This window comes from Schistocerca nitens, chromosome 3, assembly GCF_023898315.1.
Source record: "Schistocerca nitens isolate TAMUIC-IGC-003100 chromosome 3, iqSchNite1.1, whole genome shotgun sequence".
Lineage (NCBI taxonomy): Eukaryota > Metazoa > Arthropoda > Insecta > Orthoptera > Acrididae > Schistocerca > Schistocerca nitens.
Window position 1 is genome coordinate 698,831,858 of NC_064616.1, and position 18,728 is coordinate 698,850,585.

Consider the following 18,728-nt stretch of genomic DNA (forward strand, 5'->3'; position numbering starts at 1 on the left):
TGACTAATATGAAGACTCCGAATCACAAATTTGTTAAATTACAAAAGGTTAATTTTTAATTTCTTCGTTCCCAGTATAGGCTGTGCGTTGGGATGAACAACCAGTACATACGCTGACTAACCGTGATAAACAGCGCGGAGTTAATATTTTATCAAATTTTAATGCAATATATTTAAAAATAAGGATTTCTTCTTATATTTTTGGAATGTTCCTGGAAAGGCAGTCAGTGATGGTTCCTGCAATTTACATACGATTTTGGGAAACATTTTCAGTAGTATTTTGATGTACTTAATACAAATAGCCCTTTCACTTTTCAGATGTTTAATGAGTAACGATCTAGAAACGTAGTATAAAGCTTCGCCCTTTCGTAAATTTACCTTCCACAAGAATGCTGGAGAGAATTTTTCAGTTTGAGGTTTAAAGCGAAATATGAATATTCAAGGCAACATGGAAAATGATACGCAAAGGATTTCTCCCCCACACTTTTTGTAACTGTGTTGAATGTTGGTTTGCTGCTTTGGTACTGCTTAGTAACTTGGTAGTGGCCCCGGAAACGCTGGTGTGTGTGTGTGTGTGTGTGTGTGTGTGTGTGTGTGTGTGTGTGTGTGTGGATCGATTAATAGTCTAAAAACAGCTAGGGCAATTAATTTCCGCATACAGGTGGACTCTGAAAAACTGGGATTATGTAATGTGGCCCACTGATAATGCTAACGGTAAAGAACCCCATAGGGAGACCGAAAGCAGTGTATTCACAGATTAAGCAGAGGGTAATGACTTTGTCTATCCTCACGCTTTATAGCTAAAGTGCTTTACTTTGCTACACGTTAATAACTGTATCATCCGTCGGCTTATCCACTTTTAATCGCAAATCATTAGTACAGAATTCTAGTAGTTCCTCAGTTAACTGAGTGAGGATGCGTTCCGCAAGTAATTTGTTCAACTAAATACGTTATTCAAAGAGAATCCTCAAATAGTTAGCTCGATAACATCAGCTGATTCGTACTTAGAGCTGTGAAGCTACGTTGAAAATTCACTGGCGTGCAAAATTAAAGCAACAACCCGCTATTTCCCCGTTCTGCTTATAATTCACGATATAATCATACAAACTGTCAACAGATGTCCGTACAATCGTGTTCTGCACGGAAGGTGGCATTCCGGTCAACGGACAACCACGCCACCGATGACGTCAGGGTATCTATCAGGCGGGGTAGTGTTTACCGGGTAGTCCTTCATCCACAACCGCTGTGTACACAGTCACAGACGGTGCAGTTTGGCACAGAGAAGACTCCTACCAGACTCTCCGTGGTGTAGGGCCATAGGAGAAATGGAAGTAGGACAGTTGCAAACTGATGTGGCCCTATGGCTTAATGTGAATCGTTCTATTTCTTGGACGGCAGTTTAGAGAGACCGAAACTGTATCCCGAAGACCAGGGCGGGGCCGACCATTTGTGACATCAGAGAGAGAGAGGGGGGGGGATTGTTGTTTGGTTGTAACGGCAGGACGGTACCATCTTAGTAGTGCTCGGCAACTGGCATCGACCCCGCAGCATCCACTGGATGTGTTGTGCCGAGGCAAGAGGTCTACAGAAGGTTTCAGGAGAGTAGAGTGGAGTCGTCGGCGTGCCACCCGGACCGTCGAACGGTGTGCCGGTTTTCTTTTCACATGTAAGTCGAGATTTGGTTTGGAGAGTGATTCTCGACGGATTCGCATCTGGAGGGAACATGGAGCTCTGTTTCTGGACCTATACATTGTGGAAAGAGGCCGACATCGAGGAGGATCCCGAATGGTGTGGAAAGGGATTATGTGAACACCTCATCACGAAATTGCACGGCTCAAACGGTAAGGTTTAACTGGTATCAGGTATCGTGACGAGATCTTGGGACCTCGTGTGTGGCTGTTGCTGTGGGCCCAGACTTTGTACTGGTGGAAGATAATACTCGACCTCGCAGAGCACACAGGTGGTTGATGTTTTCTTGGAAACGTTAGATATTGCACCCATGGCGTGGCCTGCTCGCTCTCCCGATTTGAATCCCATACACCTTGCATGGGATGGTCGAGGAGACGGGTTGCATCACGTCAGCTTCCACCAACCACTCTCCACGACTTGTGAACAGCGCTTCGGGAGTAATGGGCGTTTCTCATCGGTGAAGAGTAGCAAACAACGTAAAGAGGTTCCAGAAGTTTAATATTGTCAATAAGGACTAGCTTAGTTAAGATAACTGACCTCAGAATTTTCAGGCCTTATCAAGATCAGTCCTGCGCCCCAACGGAACATCTGCAGGTAGACAAAAAGAACCTCTGATCACAACTAAAGTGTTAGCACGTCCGTAGTTAATTCGTACCACTGATGACTGCAATTTTGTTACATCCGATTAATAATTCTCCCCCTTGTTTCCAATCAAGATACGGCTTTATGTACTGCAGACGCCCGAAGGAGCTAATGCACTCTACAGCCCACTTCCTACAGAGTCCTCGTGTATTCAGTTGGTCCTTTCAATACTTTTGAACTCAGTTCTTCATGCTCATACATGACTTAAAGTAGACTGGTGAACAAAGCTTGAGGATAAAAGTAACTTTCGCGTGATGTGACACTGCCAGGTAATATAGTTCGCTGAAACTGCTATAGAATAATACACGAGGTAACTGAATAAAAGTGTCATTCTTGTTGGTCTCATTAAGCATTCCTTTCAAAGGCAGTAATTATATTGAAGTTATCGCGATTTATGATGGTCCCCTCGGCATTTCAAAAAGCGAAGCGTTGTTCTTAATCGGGTGTGAGACCACGGACGGCAGTGCATATTCTGCAACGTCCTTCCATATTGGCCACAAGGTTGGTAAGGAGTTCTTAATGGTACGGCGTTCATGCCTCAACTAACTACCTGGGTTCGATTCCCAGCGGGGTCAGGGATTTTCACCTGCCTCCAGATGACTGGGTGTTTGTGTTGTCATCATTATTTCATCATCATTCATGAAAGTGGCGAGATTGGACTGAGCAAAGGTTGGGAATTTGTATGGGCGCTGATGACCGCGCAGTTGAGCACCCCACAAACCAATCATCATCATCAACTGGCTACCTCATGGTTGTAGGCAAAATATTGTTCCAACATCTCCATTTATATCTCTGGAAAACTTTCCGGTCCTAGGAGACAGTCAGCATCGTTGTCTTCCAGTACAGTAGATGGTGCGAAGTCTGTTTCGGACAGTACATCAGAATGGAAAGATTCATCATTGGCACTTGAATCATGCTTGAAAGTAAATTGTAATCTCTTAAAGACTTTTTCTCATATCATTGCGAGATTTCTTGGTTCCTATCTTTCAGGTTTTCGCCCATAGAAATTTCGGGAAATACGGAAGCGTCCGATCCCACCGGTATGCTTTGACCCATGACGTCACAAATATGACGTCACAAATATGACGTCACAAATATGACGTCACAAATATGACGTCACAAATATGACGTCACAAATAACAACCATAAACCACGATTCCAATATGGCGCATATAAAGTTGGTACGTACACGTTATGAGGACGAAAATACATCGAAAACACACACTTTCCACAAAAGCCTAATGACACTAACGGGACAAGCGCGGGAAATGGTGTTTTTGGGTGAGGGCAAACTAAATATAAACAAATTTAGACAGCCACCCCCATACAAAACCACACAAAACGACGAAAAAACCGACATCACAAAACTTCCCAAATACCACTAAACACAAAATCATCTGGAATCGGACACTTCCCTTGACCTATATAGCTCAACAGCAGCTCCCGATCCCATAAATTAGGATCAAACACTTCCCGTGGCCTATATAGCTCAAAAACATCTCCCGATACCAATATCAACATATACAGCCACACATTGGGATTGAACACTTCCCTTGACATGTGCACTGTTAATTTTATCCGTCCTACCCATTCCTTAACAAAAACAACAACCGATTAATTTTATTAAAATTACCACACGATGTACAGCGAACAATACTAAATTAACCTTCACACAAAATCGTTAGCTCACTGAAACGAATTCCACTACAAACACAGCCGACACTCTAACAATTCTGGATAATAAGCAAAAGCAAACTAAGCCCATTACACCACACAAACGAAAACCCTGAACATACCACCCGTTAGCACAACGAACCACAACACGACGACATCTACAAACATGCCACACTCACACACCAAACTCAGTGACGTCACACACGACATCCTTACGTCACAGGTCAAAGCCGACGCGTGGGATCGGACTCTTCTGTGGACCCAAATTTCGTTTCGTGTGGGCTGTTGTCCAAATCTTCCTGCGACGTGTAACTGAAAGACCAAACTTACCAATAAACAAGAGACACATACATAAGAACACTCAAAGAAAATAGTTGCCTCAAAACTGTTACATGTTCTGTAACACCCAATACGTCGACTTAGAAAAACATCCTTTCCTGTCTCTAAATAAAAGGTCACAAAATTAAAAATTGCAACTGAGTAATAACAGTAGTAATAACATTCATAGAACGTGCATTACATTAGTTTCTATTTCTGACACACACATTTAATAACTCATACAATTATTTTTTAAGTTAACTGCAGAAATTTCCCGAAGCTGGACAACAAACTTTCTTCTACAGAAAAGAAAGACACCTCATTAAAGAGCATCATGGGATCCTCACAAATAGTATACTTTTCATAGTAGCTTACCTGCATTCCCACTTTCTTATTCATTATTAGACTTACTCCTGCATTACCCCTATTGTAATTTGCATTAATAACTGTTTACTCACCTGACCAGAAGTAATGTTCATCCCATCATTGAACTTCACAAATTCCCACTGTGTCTAGCTTCAACTTATCCATTTCCTCTTTTAAATTCTATAAACTACCCACCCAATTAAGGGATCTAATGTTCCATGTTCCAATTAATAGAGTGCCAGTTTTGTTTTTCCTGATGACTTCCTCCATAGTAGTCTTCCACTGGAGATCTGAATGGGGACTATTTTACCTCCAGAATGAACTCTAAGATACAAAAAAGAAGCACCATGGAAAAATCATCTGAATGGGACAAAAATTGGTAGACATGATGTATGTGTTCAAACAAATGACTACAATTTCAGAAAAACTGGTTGAGTCACTCAAGAGAAAGAGCTTCACAGATTGACGAAGTCAATAATGTGTAGGTCAACATCTGACCATTATGCAAGCAGTTACTCAGATAGGCATTGATTGGCAGAGTTGTTGGATGTTCTCTTGAGTGATGCCAAATATTGTCCAATTGACATGTTAGATCATCAGAACCTTGACATTGTTGAAGGCCCTGTCCATAATGTTTCAAAGATTCTCAACTAGGGAGAGATCCAGAAATCTTGCTGGCCAAGGTAGGGTTTGACAAGCAAGGAGATGAGCAGTAGAAACTCCTACCGTATGAGGCAGGCATTATCTTGCTGAAATGTAAACCTACGATGGCTTGCCATGAAGGACAACAAAATGGGGCATAGAATATCAGTTGTCTACTACTGTGCTGTAAGGGCACCATGGACAACAAGCAGAGAGATCCAGCTTTGAAAAAAATGGCACCCCAGACCATTAATTCTGGTTGTCAAGCTATATGATGGGTGACAGCCAGGTTGGTATCCCACAGCTGTACGAGGCATTTCCAGACACTTCTTTGGTGGCTACTGGGGCTCAGTTTGAACTGGACTCATCACTGAAGACAACTCTACTCCAGTCAATGAGATTCCTGGCTGAAGATATGTCTGGAGACACCCCAGACAGCAGTGGGATTCCAACCTGACTGCTACCCACCATACAGCCCAACTGTCAGGCTGGGTGTGATTTTTCATAGCAGGATCCCTATGGGTATCATTGCAGCACCCTTTTGGCACAGCAGTATGTCAGTGATATACTATGCCCTGTTTTGGTTTCCTTCATAGCAAGCCATCCTGGGATTACATTCCAGCAAGGTAACATTAGTCTGTACAAGTCGGAGTTCCTACTGCATGTCTTCATGCTTGCAAAACCCTGCCTTGGCCAGCAAGGTCATCAGATCTCTACCACAATTGAGAATATGTGGAACATCATGGGCAGGGCACTCCAACCAGCTCATAACTTTGATAATTTAATGCACCAGTTGGACACAATTTGGCAGAATATCCCTCGGGAGGACATCCAACAACTCTTTCAGTCAATGAAAAGCTGAATATCTGCTTTCATAAGGGCCATAGGTGGATCAATGCACTATTGACATGCTCAGTTTGTGAAGCTCTTTCTCTTGAAAAAATCATTCAGTCTTTCTGAAATTGTAATCGTGTACATCACACCTACTGATTTCCATCCCATTTGGTTATCTCCTTCATTGTGAATCTTTCCTTTTTTTTTTCTCTTGGTGTATTTTACCAAACAGGATGTTGCTATTAAATAATAAAATAGAACTGCATGCACTCAGGAAAAAAATAGCGGTTGCAGTGTCCCCTTGCTTTCAGACACTGACAGTACTAGCACAGCAAGGTCATGTTGGATAATGTTAAAATGTCCATACTGCTGTCTGCAACTACTTAAAAGGCTGCTGCCCATCATCATCACGAACCATGGGTTAATCTGGCCTCTCCACAGATTCCCCTCTGTTGTGGTTGCAGCTATGTTACAGCTGTCAATGATGATTTCTGTGGGGACCATTCAGTGTTTTTAAGTTGTCATGGCTGATGGTAATGTACAGTGTCAGTAGAATACTGTTGTTAGACTGATTTTGCCATCCTAAATAATTAAAGACTGAATGACTGTAAATGGTTAATGGCTTGGACACAAGTGCGTGCTTAAATACAGCCAATGATGTGTGCTTTAGTAGGAGGTTAAATTAACGTAAAAGGCCATTGTACTATCACTTATTTCAAATCATTGGTGTCTCAGCAGCAGCAACTGCTGCTTTTAGGAACTTATAGTCTAGAATGTTGTTCTTCATTCTAACAGGCCAGTGCTCCCTTACAGGTTGCCTGCAATACTGTAGCCTCTTCTGCAGACAGTTTACTTCACTTTTTCATGACATATGCACATTGTTGTGATAAGATAGGTCACTGTTTAAAACACAGTAGGATAATGCTAGTCATACTACCATACTACACTGACATTTCCAAGAAGTAGGTAACAATGACATGTTGTTTTGAACTGAAACAGGTAGCATTGCATAAGAAGCTGACACATGCTGATCCTGTTTGATGACATAGCATTGCAGCTTCAAAATAAATACCAAACAGAATAAATTGGCTGTGACAAAATCAAAATTTATGCGAAACTGAGAATTTAACCTGTGTTTTCTGCTTATTGTAGGAGTTGTCATAACCATTTGGCTACCTGAGTATGCCTTCAGTCTCAACTCAGCCTTTCATTATTGTTCATGTTAATTCCTATTAGTTATCAGCAATGAAATCGGAGGTTATCGAAAGGGCTATGTGGGAATAGCTCTACTGGGGAAATGAATTTCATGGTGTCATGGCTTACGTTGCAGTGGAACTGAATTGAATTCATGGAAATTAAAGGGAGACTAAACATAAAATCCCATAGGATTATGCAATGGCATGAAATTTCAGTATTTCTGAATGGTTTCAGTAATATTTCATGTCATTGCATTTCATTGATTTCATCTTGGATGACTCAATTTAATTTGGGTGAAACTTTCAACTGTAAGATTAATACCTTAACAATGTAATCATAAGAAATAGATGGTGCCCTTGGTAGTAATGGACTTCTAATGGTCTGGAAATACAGTTGTTTATTTTATAGACAACAGTAGTGAGATATAAATTGTATAAAAATGACCCAATTTGGAAAAAAAATGTCGGTAATTTTTCTGATTCTCATGCCATTTCAGCATGTGAGGCTATAACCAATAACTCCAAAGTCTCACTAAATCTAAACAAATTGTAATTAGTGCATGACATGATCAATTTTTTAAAATTCAACTACTAGTTAATATGTTGCATCTTCTTGTTCTACTGACTCATCAGTATTCTTAGAAACGTTCTTACACAGACTAGGCATACTACTTTAGGGGAATATAGTGAAACTACTGTTAATGAAATGATTTTTGTTATACTTTCCAGGCTAGGGCTGATATTTATCATAATAGCTCTTACTCACATGAGAGATCACCACTGTACAATAAAATCAAAGCTTAACAAATTTTACACCTTTAAATGGTGAAAGCAGTGTCTCATAGAAAGGTTTGCTACAAGTTCTGTATGGTTATGAACTTCAAATATTTCCTTAATACATACAACATGTTGGAAGTCAAAAGGTGTTTTATATAATTAAAACACAGTAGCATAAAAAATAGAATCTGTTTGTTCACATTCTTAATGGGTGTACGCACCTGAGTTAGCTTGGGATGAGTGTTGTGATAATTATGTTCAGCCTATAAGGCTACTTACTCAACTGATACTTGCACTATCAGTTGAAATATAGAGCTGCAATGTAATAAAGAAAGACAGATAATATTACGATTGGTGCTGACCTTTTGTTCTGTCCTAAATATTCTTTTTCAAACCATATGCTCTTTACATTTGGTTAACTCTTACATCTATAGGTGGTTTTCTTTTTAGTCCATTCTGTTCAATAATTTCTCAAAGAAATTTAAATTTACATACTCGCTTTATTTTGTGTGTTTCCATTTTTATGAATTTTGGTGCTTTATGATGTCATATTTCTATTCTTGGCAAATCCTAAAGTTTGCTCTGCTGCTTTAGTAATTTGTACCTGGAGATCATGGCAGCCACCTTTTTCCTTGTCTCCTCCTTCTCAAAATTATTCTGTATTTTCTATTGTCTCTATTGTATGATTAGTTGTAGTGGAGTTGTACCTGATCACCTTCTGGGTTCTCTCTCTTGTTTTAGACAGGAAAAAATCGTATTTTAATCTTCAAGATAATGACTGAACAATAATCCCCATTTCTGATTACTTTAACATTCATAATTTCCACGATATTCCTTTGATTTGGCTGGGCTGTGTGTTCCAGATGAAATTCAGGTTTTGATGTGGATATATGAAAGTTTCGCATTTTCTTGGTAGTTTGTGAAAATGTGTAGACATCAGTTTTAACTGGAACATTTTACACATATCAATCAGTCTTCCGCCATTTCTGTTAGTTCTTAAGTGAGCTAGATATTATTCTACAATGTTCTTAAACTTCTTTGCCTTCCCATCTTGTGCTTTGAAGTCGCCAAGAAGTATTTTAGCATTGTTTTTAGGTATGTTCTAGGGTTCAGATCATAAGATTCCAAAATGTACTTATTTTCTACAGATTTCTTGCATTTTCGTTCACAGGTGCATAGCAGTTTTTAAGGGTACAGTTTTTATTCTTGCCCTTTATGGTTAACATGGACATCCTTTCTGATGTGGACTTAAAATTCTCTTATACTAGTTACAGTTTTTGGTTATGTAAAATGCTCATCTTACAATGGTGCAATGGTAAGCTTTTCTGCTTTGTTATCTGGGTCACCAGGTAGTGAGCCACCCTGCCGTGACAAGGCCGTTGTTGTTGTTGTTGTTGTTGTTGTTGTTGTTGTTGTTGATAACACTGTACAGTGTCTTTTGCAATGTTATACAATAGTTTGCAAAATTTAAATGTACATTAATCAGACAAGTTTCCTCAAAGAGAATGAGTTTAGTCCAAAAAAAAAAACACATTTCTCATGAGTTACCACCACCACCACGAGTGAGCTTATTTTTTTATACTCAGGATTAATTCTATTATTGAATAAAGAGTTACCATTTATGGGTGACTACACCTTTGGCAGCACATGTACTTGTCTATAGCACATGTGAAAGGCAATTAAACAGCTTTACACTGAGTTTGGTGCTCAGACTTGTACAACTGTAATGTTAGTACTTTGGTTTGGCAGTCTCTGTTAACTCTTCTTACTCACTCTCTTTAAATGAACTGTAACTTGTTTACAGCAATATACAATATTAGTGACACAACATTACTACATGTAAACATAACTGAAGACATTCTTTAACAACTCTGAACCACAGATGGGTCATTTGGAATTATAATTAATGAAATTGGGCAGTACTTTAGTCATCTTTGTGAAGTGATATTGCCTGAGATGAAATATTAAAGGGACAGCAATGTGCTTCACAAGTGAATTTGTTGTACTAGCCATTGTTCAGTATTATTAATAATGGAATTTAGTCATTAGAGCTGGCAGAATGTCCTATTTAAAAGTGTATTAATGTGAGTCAAAAGTATGGTTTCCATCTCTCTCTGCTTCTGTCCATTTTCATCTCAGGTTTTATGTTTATCTCCGCTATCTGTCAAAACAAAATTTACTACACATTCCAAAATAAAGGATACCAAAATCAGCACTACCAACTGCCAAGATGGTGTAGTTGAAGTTTACAAAGATGTGTGCTTGAGTTCTGCAATCCCCCCCATTTGAGAACCAAACTCACTATGTAGTTTGGTTGTTCTGGTCCTGAGACTGTTTCTGCACTTATTGCCAGTCATCAAAGTGACTAATGTAAGATCATGATCACTAAAGAAACACAGTCTCAAAGAATTGCGTAGAGGTTGTTACATCTCAGTTGTAACATTAATACCATAACAATGCAGTGTTTTTGATAAGGTACTCTGAACACAGAATACACCTATTTCCATTACATCTTTTGAGAATTTTCACTCTTCACTGCTTCTCTAGGATTAAAATTAAGTAACATTATTGATGATCTAAGGACGAGTGTTCATCTTGTATATTTTTGGAAGAACCAATAACCATTGATTCCATTTGACTTACAACCATACTGTTAAGTCAGCTTTCATAAATGTCTGAAATTTCTTGGTATAGCTTCCATAAAGTTTTCATACCTGACAATGGTGGGCCTAGTACTAAATTTGGATGAAATTAGAAACTTAACCATGAATTTCTTCTAATGGTTATTACAGTAAAAAGTCAAAAGGTTTGAGATGTTAAATTTTTTGTATGTTTAATAACCTATTCACCTCATTTTGTGCCAAAGTAATTCCCTTACATGCCTTTGGAATGGACTCTTATCTCTGAAACTTGCATTTAATTTTTAACTCATTGTTGTAGGAATCACTGTCTGCTCACAGGCAAAATACAAATTTTGAATTTTTCTGTTTCTTCATAAATACATATCAAACAATTGTATGGTGTATGTTGCAGGGTATTGAGTACCACAATTGTTCCTGATGCATTTTATTTCTTTTGTGAATAAAGCACCTTCCTTGCTCAACTTCCACCTTTCCTCTGATTCCAAACACTTGGGCAGCACTCAAGGACTGGTTGCACAGGAGACCTTACATGATTTTCACAGCTGTGTTACACCTTACCACAAATCTTCGCAGTCCTCTCTTTGGTGTTCCAGCAACTGGTTATGGGTGTCGCTTCTCCTTCAGAGCTATACCTACATATTTAAGGACATAAAAGAACATTAAAATGCAACAACTGAGTCTACATTTTTCTTCTATATGGGTGGAGGTATAATGTCCTTCTTGCTGTTAGAGCTAGAGTGCTATAATGGTCTAAGTTTTTCCCAGTGAGAGAAAGTTGCTGTGCACCCATTAAGACACATTCACACATTAAAATTTTTTCCATCTTATGCAGTTTGTGATGATGTCAATTTTTTGCAGCATGGTGAGTCCTCCAGGATACTCACATCAGCGTACAGATTCTATGAGCTCTGGTCATAGCTCTGGATCAGACTTTGGCCGCAGGCGTGTTACGGTAAAACCCTTGGATGAACCAGACTCTGAAAGTGAAACTCCAGTGTACAAGAGGTGAGTCTTGGTGAAGTTTGATGTATGGTATTTCTTTTAAAGTAAATATCTAGTTTCACATTGCCGCATACGTGTCTTTCTTCAATTGTCAGTGTAGCCAATACCCATATTGTACTATTTAGTAAAGCTTTCAGCATTACAGGAAGCTGTTTCTTGTGCAGTTCTACAATGCAACAATATAAAGCATGGTCATTGTCATTACTAAGTCTACTGTTACTATTAATATTGCTATTTGTTTGAATTAGTTTTGGACTGTATCACTTAGTTCACAAAAATAACACACACACACACACAGCTTTATAGGTTGATCATTTAGTCACATGATTTGTTACATATCTTTGAGACACAGAGAAAAGGGGGAGGGGGGAGAGTCAGTTTAGTGCTAATGCTTTTAGAGAAAAGTGACTCCTTTTTATGTTTTTTAGAAATGAGACAACATAGGTACTATGTTTGCAGGAAAATTATCATTATTGTAGGATGCTGTTTTTGTGGTTCCTATGTAACTGTTACTAGACTTAGGTGGTGCACTAGTTCCTAATTAAATTTAAAGTTAAAATTATTCTCTTTTATGGACCAGGAAAATTGTTTGCACTTAAAATGTAGTGTGTTACTGTGTCCAAAGACTGATTTGCTGCATCTCTCCATGCTAGCATATCCTGTGCAGTTCTCATCATCTCTCCATAACCACATTAACCTGCATCCAACTGAGCCTGATAACTGTAGTCAAGCCTCCCTCCACTTGCAGTGCCTGATTTCTTAATTTGATTTCTTAATTTGATTTCTTAATTTGATTTCTTAATCTGATTTCTTAATCTGATTTCTTAATCTGATTTCTTAATCTGATTTCTTAATCTGATTTCTTAATCTGATTTCTTAATCTGATTCCTTAATCTGATTCCTTAATCTGATTCCTTAATCTGATTCCTTAATCTGATTCCTTAATCTGATTCCTTAATCTGATTCCTTAATCTGATTCCTTAATCTGATTCCTTAATCTGATTCCTTAATCTGATTCCTTAATCTGATTCCTTAATCTGATTCCTTAATCTGATTCCTTAATCTGATTCCTTAATCTGATTCCTTAATCTGATTCCTTAATCTGATTCCTTAATCTGATTCCTTAATCTGAATCTGATTCCTTAATCTGAATCTGATTCCTTAATCTGAATCTGATTCCTTAATCTGAATCTGATTCCTTAATCTGAATCTGATTCCTTAATCTGAATCTGATTCCTTAATCTGAATCTGATTCCTTAATCTGAATCTGATTCCTTAATCTGAATCTGATTCCTTAATCTGAATCTGATTCCTTAATCTGAATCTGATTCCTTAATCTGAATCTGATTCCTTAATCTGAATCTGATTCCTTAATCTGAATCTGATTCCTTAATCTGAATCTGATTCCTTAATCTGAATCTGATTCCTTAATCTGAATCTGATTCCTTAATCTGAATCTGATTCCTTAATCTGAATCTGATTCCTTAATCTGAATCTGATTCCTTAATCTGATTCCTTAATCTGATTCCTCTGCAGCATCTGATTTAATTAGACTATGTTCCAGTATACTTGTCTTACTTTCCTGTTGTTTATCTCGTAAACCCTTTTCAAGATACTACCCATTCTATTCACCTGATCATTAAGGTTCTTTGCCATCCCTAAAATAATTAAAATACAATCATTCCATTTTTTTCTCAATGAACCGTAATTCTCTTTTCAAATTTATCCTTGGTTATCTTCACTGCTTGCTCAAAGTACATATTGCATGACATTGGGGATAGCTACAAGTAGTTTCCAATCTCTTTGCTACTATTGTTTCCCTTTCATGTCCTTCATCTCTCATAATTAGTCTTGAAAAAAAAAAGAAAAAGAAGAAAAGTGGTAGATAATGTTCTGCTCCTTGTACCTTACCCTGATACCTTCATAATGTCATAGAATATATTCTAGCCAACATTTCCAAAAGGTTTCTCTAAGTCTAGAACTATAGGTTTGCCTTTCTGTGACCTATCTTATAAGATAAGCTGTAGGGTCGGTATTATCTTGAATGTTCCAAAATTTTTCTGGGATTCAAACTGATCTTTGCCAAGATTGGCTTCTACCATTTTTTTTCCATTTTTCTGTAAATAATACGTACCAGTATTTTACAGCCATAACTTAATGGCATTTTAGTAATACACCTTTGACACCTGTGTTATTTATAATGGGGATTATTGCATTGTTCTTGAAATCTGAGAGTATTATGCCTGTCTCATAGATCTTTGGTACCAATAGGATTATTTTTGTCATGATTGGTTCTTCCAGAGTTTTATTTCATTCAGCAAGTATATTTTTTCGTTCCACCTTTGTCTACACTTCGTATCAGCTTGCTATCTGAGCTTTCAATTTCATACAGCTGCTTCTTTTCTCTCCTTAATCTCCATACAGGCAGTATATATCTTCCCCATAGTAATGGGTTCTCGTACAGCCTTGTATTTATCTTCTAACCATGCCTGCTTTGTCTTTGTGTACAAAATATTGCTCTCCTTTTTTAGATTCCTGTTTTTCTTTTTGCCAGCTTCATTTGCTGCATGTTTATACACTGCTCAAAAAATTAGGGGAACATGACTTTGGGCATCTGCTATACTCCACTGAGCACTAATTGAGGACTAGATGTGTTGCTAAATTTTAACTTTCCCTTTCACAAATTAAGTATGCAACAAAACAACATTATATCCACGTTCATTTACACAACAAGAACAAAAATGTTTGACAGGTGTCAAAAACAAAATGGAAATTATCATTCATCCCATCATTCTGGGTGCTTTTCATTGGACTTCAAGAGTTCCAATAACATTTATGCCCTCTGTGATCATTAATCACCATCTGACACATATATGCTATGCTCCATATAAGTCTATGGAGGAAACACTGTCATATAAGAGCCATTGAGAGGTCTTGGAGAGTCTGTGTTTGAACAGGACAACTACAAACACACATGCCAAGCATGTCCAATTGATGCTCTATGGGATTTAGATCAGGACTCACCATACATCGCTCCACTACTTCGAAGTCCAGGCTTTGCAAAACATCCCTGGTGATGCCTGCAACATAGGCTCTGCCATTATGGAACATGAGGGTGATTTCAAGGCCACTACCACATGCAGCAACCACTGCATGGTCCAACAGGATCTGTTAGATGTACTGCCTGGCAGTAAAGCAACCATGGACAACGACAATATCTGTACAGTTGTCAACACTGATGCCTCCACACACCATCAAAGAACTTTGTCAAATCTGTAGATTTCCTGGATAACACTTGGCAGTTACCACTCACCACATCATCTCCACACCCAAATATGGCCATCAAGTTGTTTTCGATGAAATATGGACTCATCTATGAATAACATGTTTTGCCATTGATGTGAAGAAGTTGCTAGCTGACATGGAACGGCAGAATTTCAGGCAAGCTGCAAGATGTTATGTCAAGTGGAGTACTCAAACAGGATGTCTGGATCGTAAGATCCTTTCTCATAACCTTTTCCTTACAATATGATCAGACACAGCAGTTCTAATGGCCCTCCTGAGATTGTCTTGCTGTGCTATGGCAGTTGCCACAGTCCAAAGATGGTCAGATATTGGTCTTTGCATGGCACTGTAATGTTTCAGAGACCTGGTCTGATTCACCTTATGTACTGACCTATCTCCTTGTAGTGTGTCCACAACCTAAGGATGACAGATGGAAATTGGCATCTGCAGTAACAAGACACAAAGTCCATCCTTCCTGCATCAGACTGCCCTTGCAACGTGCACTGCATTAAGATGGTGCATTGCATGTGCCTGGCTGAATAAAATGTCCAAAAATGACAGCTGCCATCGGTGTACCTCACTAGAAAACACTGTAACACTGGTACCGAGTTCCTTCTGAGGGGTCACCTGATATTATAATACATAACACAGCTGATATATGACTAATGACTTTAGTGTACATTGAAAGCAAAGTTCTAAAGCTATGCAGTAAGACCACAGGTATCACCTGTATCGAGATAGCAGACATTGATACACATGTTCCCCTCACTCTTTTGAGCACTGTATTTTCTCTTTGCCAGTTACATTCCTTATCTTCTGTGTTAGGAGAGGATTTCTACTTGTCATCTTGTTTATTTGATCCTCTGATGCATTCACTTTTTCATCTCTCAGATGTACCTGTTTGCCTTCTGTTTTGTTTCTGTCCCCTATTTGTCAGTAGCTGGCTGCTTCTCAAGTCCCATCATAATTTCCTATCCATCTTGAAATCTGTTCATTTTTAATCTGTTCAGGGTCGTGTCGAGGGCATGGTGAGATAGCTCTCCCCCAGCCCCTTCGAAGGGTACAGGGACACAGGTACAGAGTGGGTGCGAAAATTGATCAGAAAACAAAAATGAAAGATGATTTAAGAGTTAGTTGGGATAAGTACACTACTTCTCCTACCCCCTCATGTTCCTATCTTTTGTCTGAGAAGCAGCCTTTCCTTGCAGCTGTAAATGTGCACTATTGCCACTGTCATTTTATTCAAGTAGCACCATAATGAAATGAATGCTATTGAAAAGATGACTATTGATAGTATGGTTTATGTGGCAACAGTACACTTTGTTCACACAGTTGCAGCATAAATAACTAGATAGTGTTCAGCAGTTTAGTTTTTGCTGTTATTTCGCTACAGTATGGTATGATCTCAAAAATCGGTTAGCAGGTGCTGAAACAAATATGCTGTTTAGCTAAAGGTTTCTGATTTTTGCTTATTTCTGCCAGTTGAGGACTATAGTGAGACTGTTAGAGCTAGCGGGCTTCAGTGTATTTGATACATGAATGACTGAAATCAAAAACAGATCACCATTTAATTTGATTTCAATTTCCTGTTGGGATGCATCTTAAGTGACATCTCTGTATATTGAAAAATGTGTGGCTCCTTTTGTTGCCAAATATAGTAGGAGGGATATTGATATAGTGGAGTTAGTCATTGAAATAGATGCATTGAATTTCCAGGTGAAAGAGCTGTTTAACAGCATTGACACAGCTACTCATTTGGATATTCAGATTTTTCTTCAAAATATGGGCTAGGAAATGCTTATACAAACATCCAAATAGTTCTGAATACATACATGACAATTTCAGTGACTGCAGCATCTGGTGAACACAGTTCCAGCAAATTAAGGTTGAGTATGGGTTTAAGCAGGCAATCTTATTTCACTACGTTGTCCATAGAATGACACAGCTGCTAAACTGCACATCAATGGTGCAATCAATAAGGTTGCTTCACTCAAATCAAGGAAATGAAAGTAAAATTACAATGATAGCAAAATTCTTGGAAAGGGGCATTTTCTCAACTCTCAATAACAGCCCTTTTCCTTTTGTTTCTAATAAGTAATTCGTGCACTATTTATACTTCATGAGGAACAAATGAAATCCATTTGTTACTAAACTTCATACTAAAACTAAAGCACAATAGCTGCCATAACCAATAAGACACTGATTTTGTTTTACTTCCATATTTTTTAGAAATTTATAAAATATGTAATTTATTTGCTACATTGATAATTTTCATTCTTGGCAGTGTTTTATTTAACTATAGTTCATTTAAGTAGAATTTCAATAATGCTTGATTGTTTTGTTAAACCTACATATGGTACAAAATTATAAAATTTGTTGAACCTGCCTAGAAGGAAATGCAGAAAGGTAGCTTCACATGGGAGATTGAATCTTTGACAGCCCTGTCATGGGTGCAGGATCTTCTGGGTACAGGTCTGAATCAGTAATTTGTCTCCCCCTGGAAATGTTCCACAAATTGAAATCTGGGTTTGATTTCATCTTGTCATTAGATAATCCACCTGAAACACTCTGGCATCTCTATGTTCCTTCACGTATGAAACTGTTTTTCATGGTTCTCAAATTTGGTGTAAGCAAATGATTAAATTATGATCTTTGCTCAATTCTATCAGCTGCCTTCCTGTTTCATTGAATTCTTCCAGGAAATGCTAACTTTTCTGCCTTTCTTTTCCTATTATTGAATTGTAGTCCCACGATGCAATTAAATTTTTGTCTCCCACAACAATCTGAATAATTTATTTTACCTCATCATTTATGGAGCTAGTAGATACACATAGTGCTTTTGTTGTGGCTGTAGTTGTTGACTTCATCAATCTCGATATGATAATGTGTTCAGTATGTTGTTCATCTTGCACAGTATAGAGTAGCATGGACAGTTGCATCAAACCGGTCTTCGGACTGAAGATAACAATGACGACGACGGCGATGATGACAACAACAAGAAGTTATTCATGACATTTCTCAAGCATTCCTGTTTCCTTAATTATTATTGGGCCTCCTGCTACATTACTTGCATTAGATTTTGTTATCATAAGCTGTCCTTCCTACTATTTACTTAATTGATTCCACTCTAACTTCCCAATTTAAATTATCTAACTTACCTGCTTGATAAATGGATGTAATATTCCATGGTCTGACCTATAGAATGCCAGATCCTGAGTAGTCCTCACCAGTAGTTCTCACCTGAAAATTCCAGAATATTTTTACAAAAAATGGCACCATCATTGTTAAACTCCACGGTAGAGCTGCATGTCCTGAAGGATAAATAATGGTTGTAGTTCCCCCCTTGCCTTCAGCTGTTAGCAGTACCAACTCAGCAGGGCCATGTTGGCTAATGTCTTCTATTGTCATCCCAGACTGGTCGATAAGTGACTGAATAAAAGCTCTTGACCTGCTTAGTGATTTCATGTGTGACCATAATTTTCTCAGGTACTCAGCTAGATCTTTTGCCAAGATATGATGGTGGAAGATGTATGCTTTGTGCATTGTTCTTTTTACACATGCAATTTCTACTTGCCTTTGCCTGGCGACATTTGCTTGTTCTTTTTGTACCAATAGTGCATCTCTCCTCCCTCTCCCTCTCCCTCTCCCTCTCCCTCTCCCTC

At 38.4% G+C, this 18,728-nt stretch overlaps 1 protein-coding gene across 2 annotated transcripts in view; it reads left to right on the plus strand.

Annotated features, from left to right (window-relative positions):
• The window catches only part of LOC126248670 (neurofilament heavy polypeptide-like), a 423,975-nt gene that overhangs the window by 367,325 nt on the left and 37,922 nt on the right, over window positions 1-18,728 (plus strand). For both annotated transcript variants that reach the window (XM_049949900.1, XM_049949901.1), the window contains exon 4: window positions 11,638-11,784. In XM_049949900.1, coding sequence (XP_049805857.1) covers window positions 11,638-11,784 — 147 coding nt within the window. The remainder of the gene's footprint in view (window positions 1-11,637; window positions 11,785-18,728) is intronic.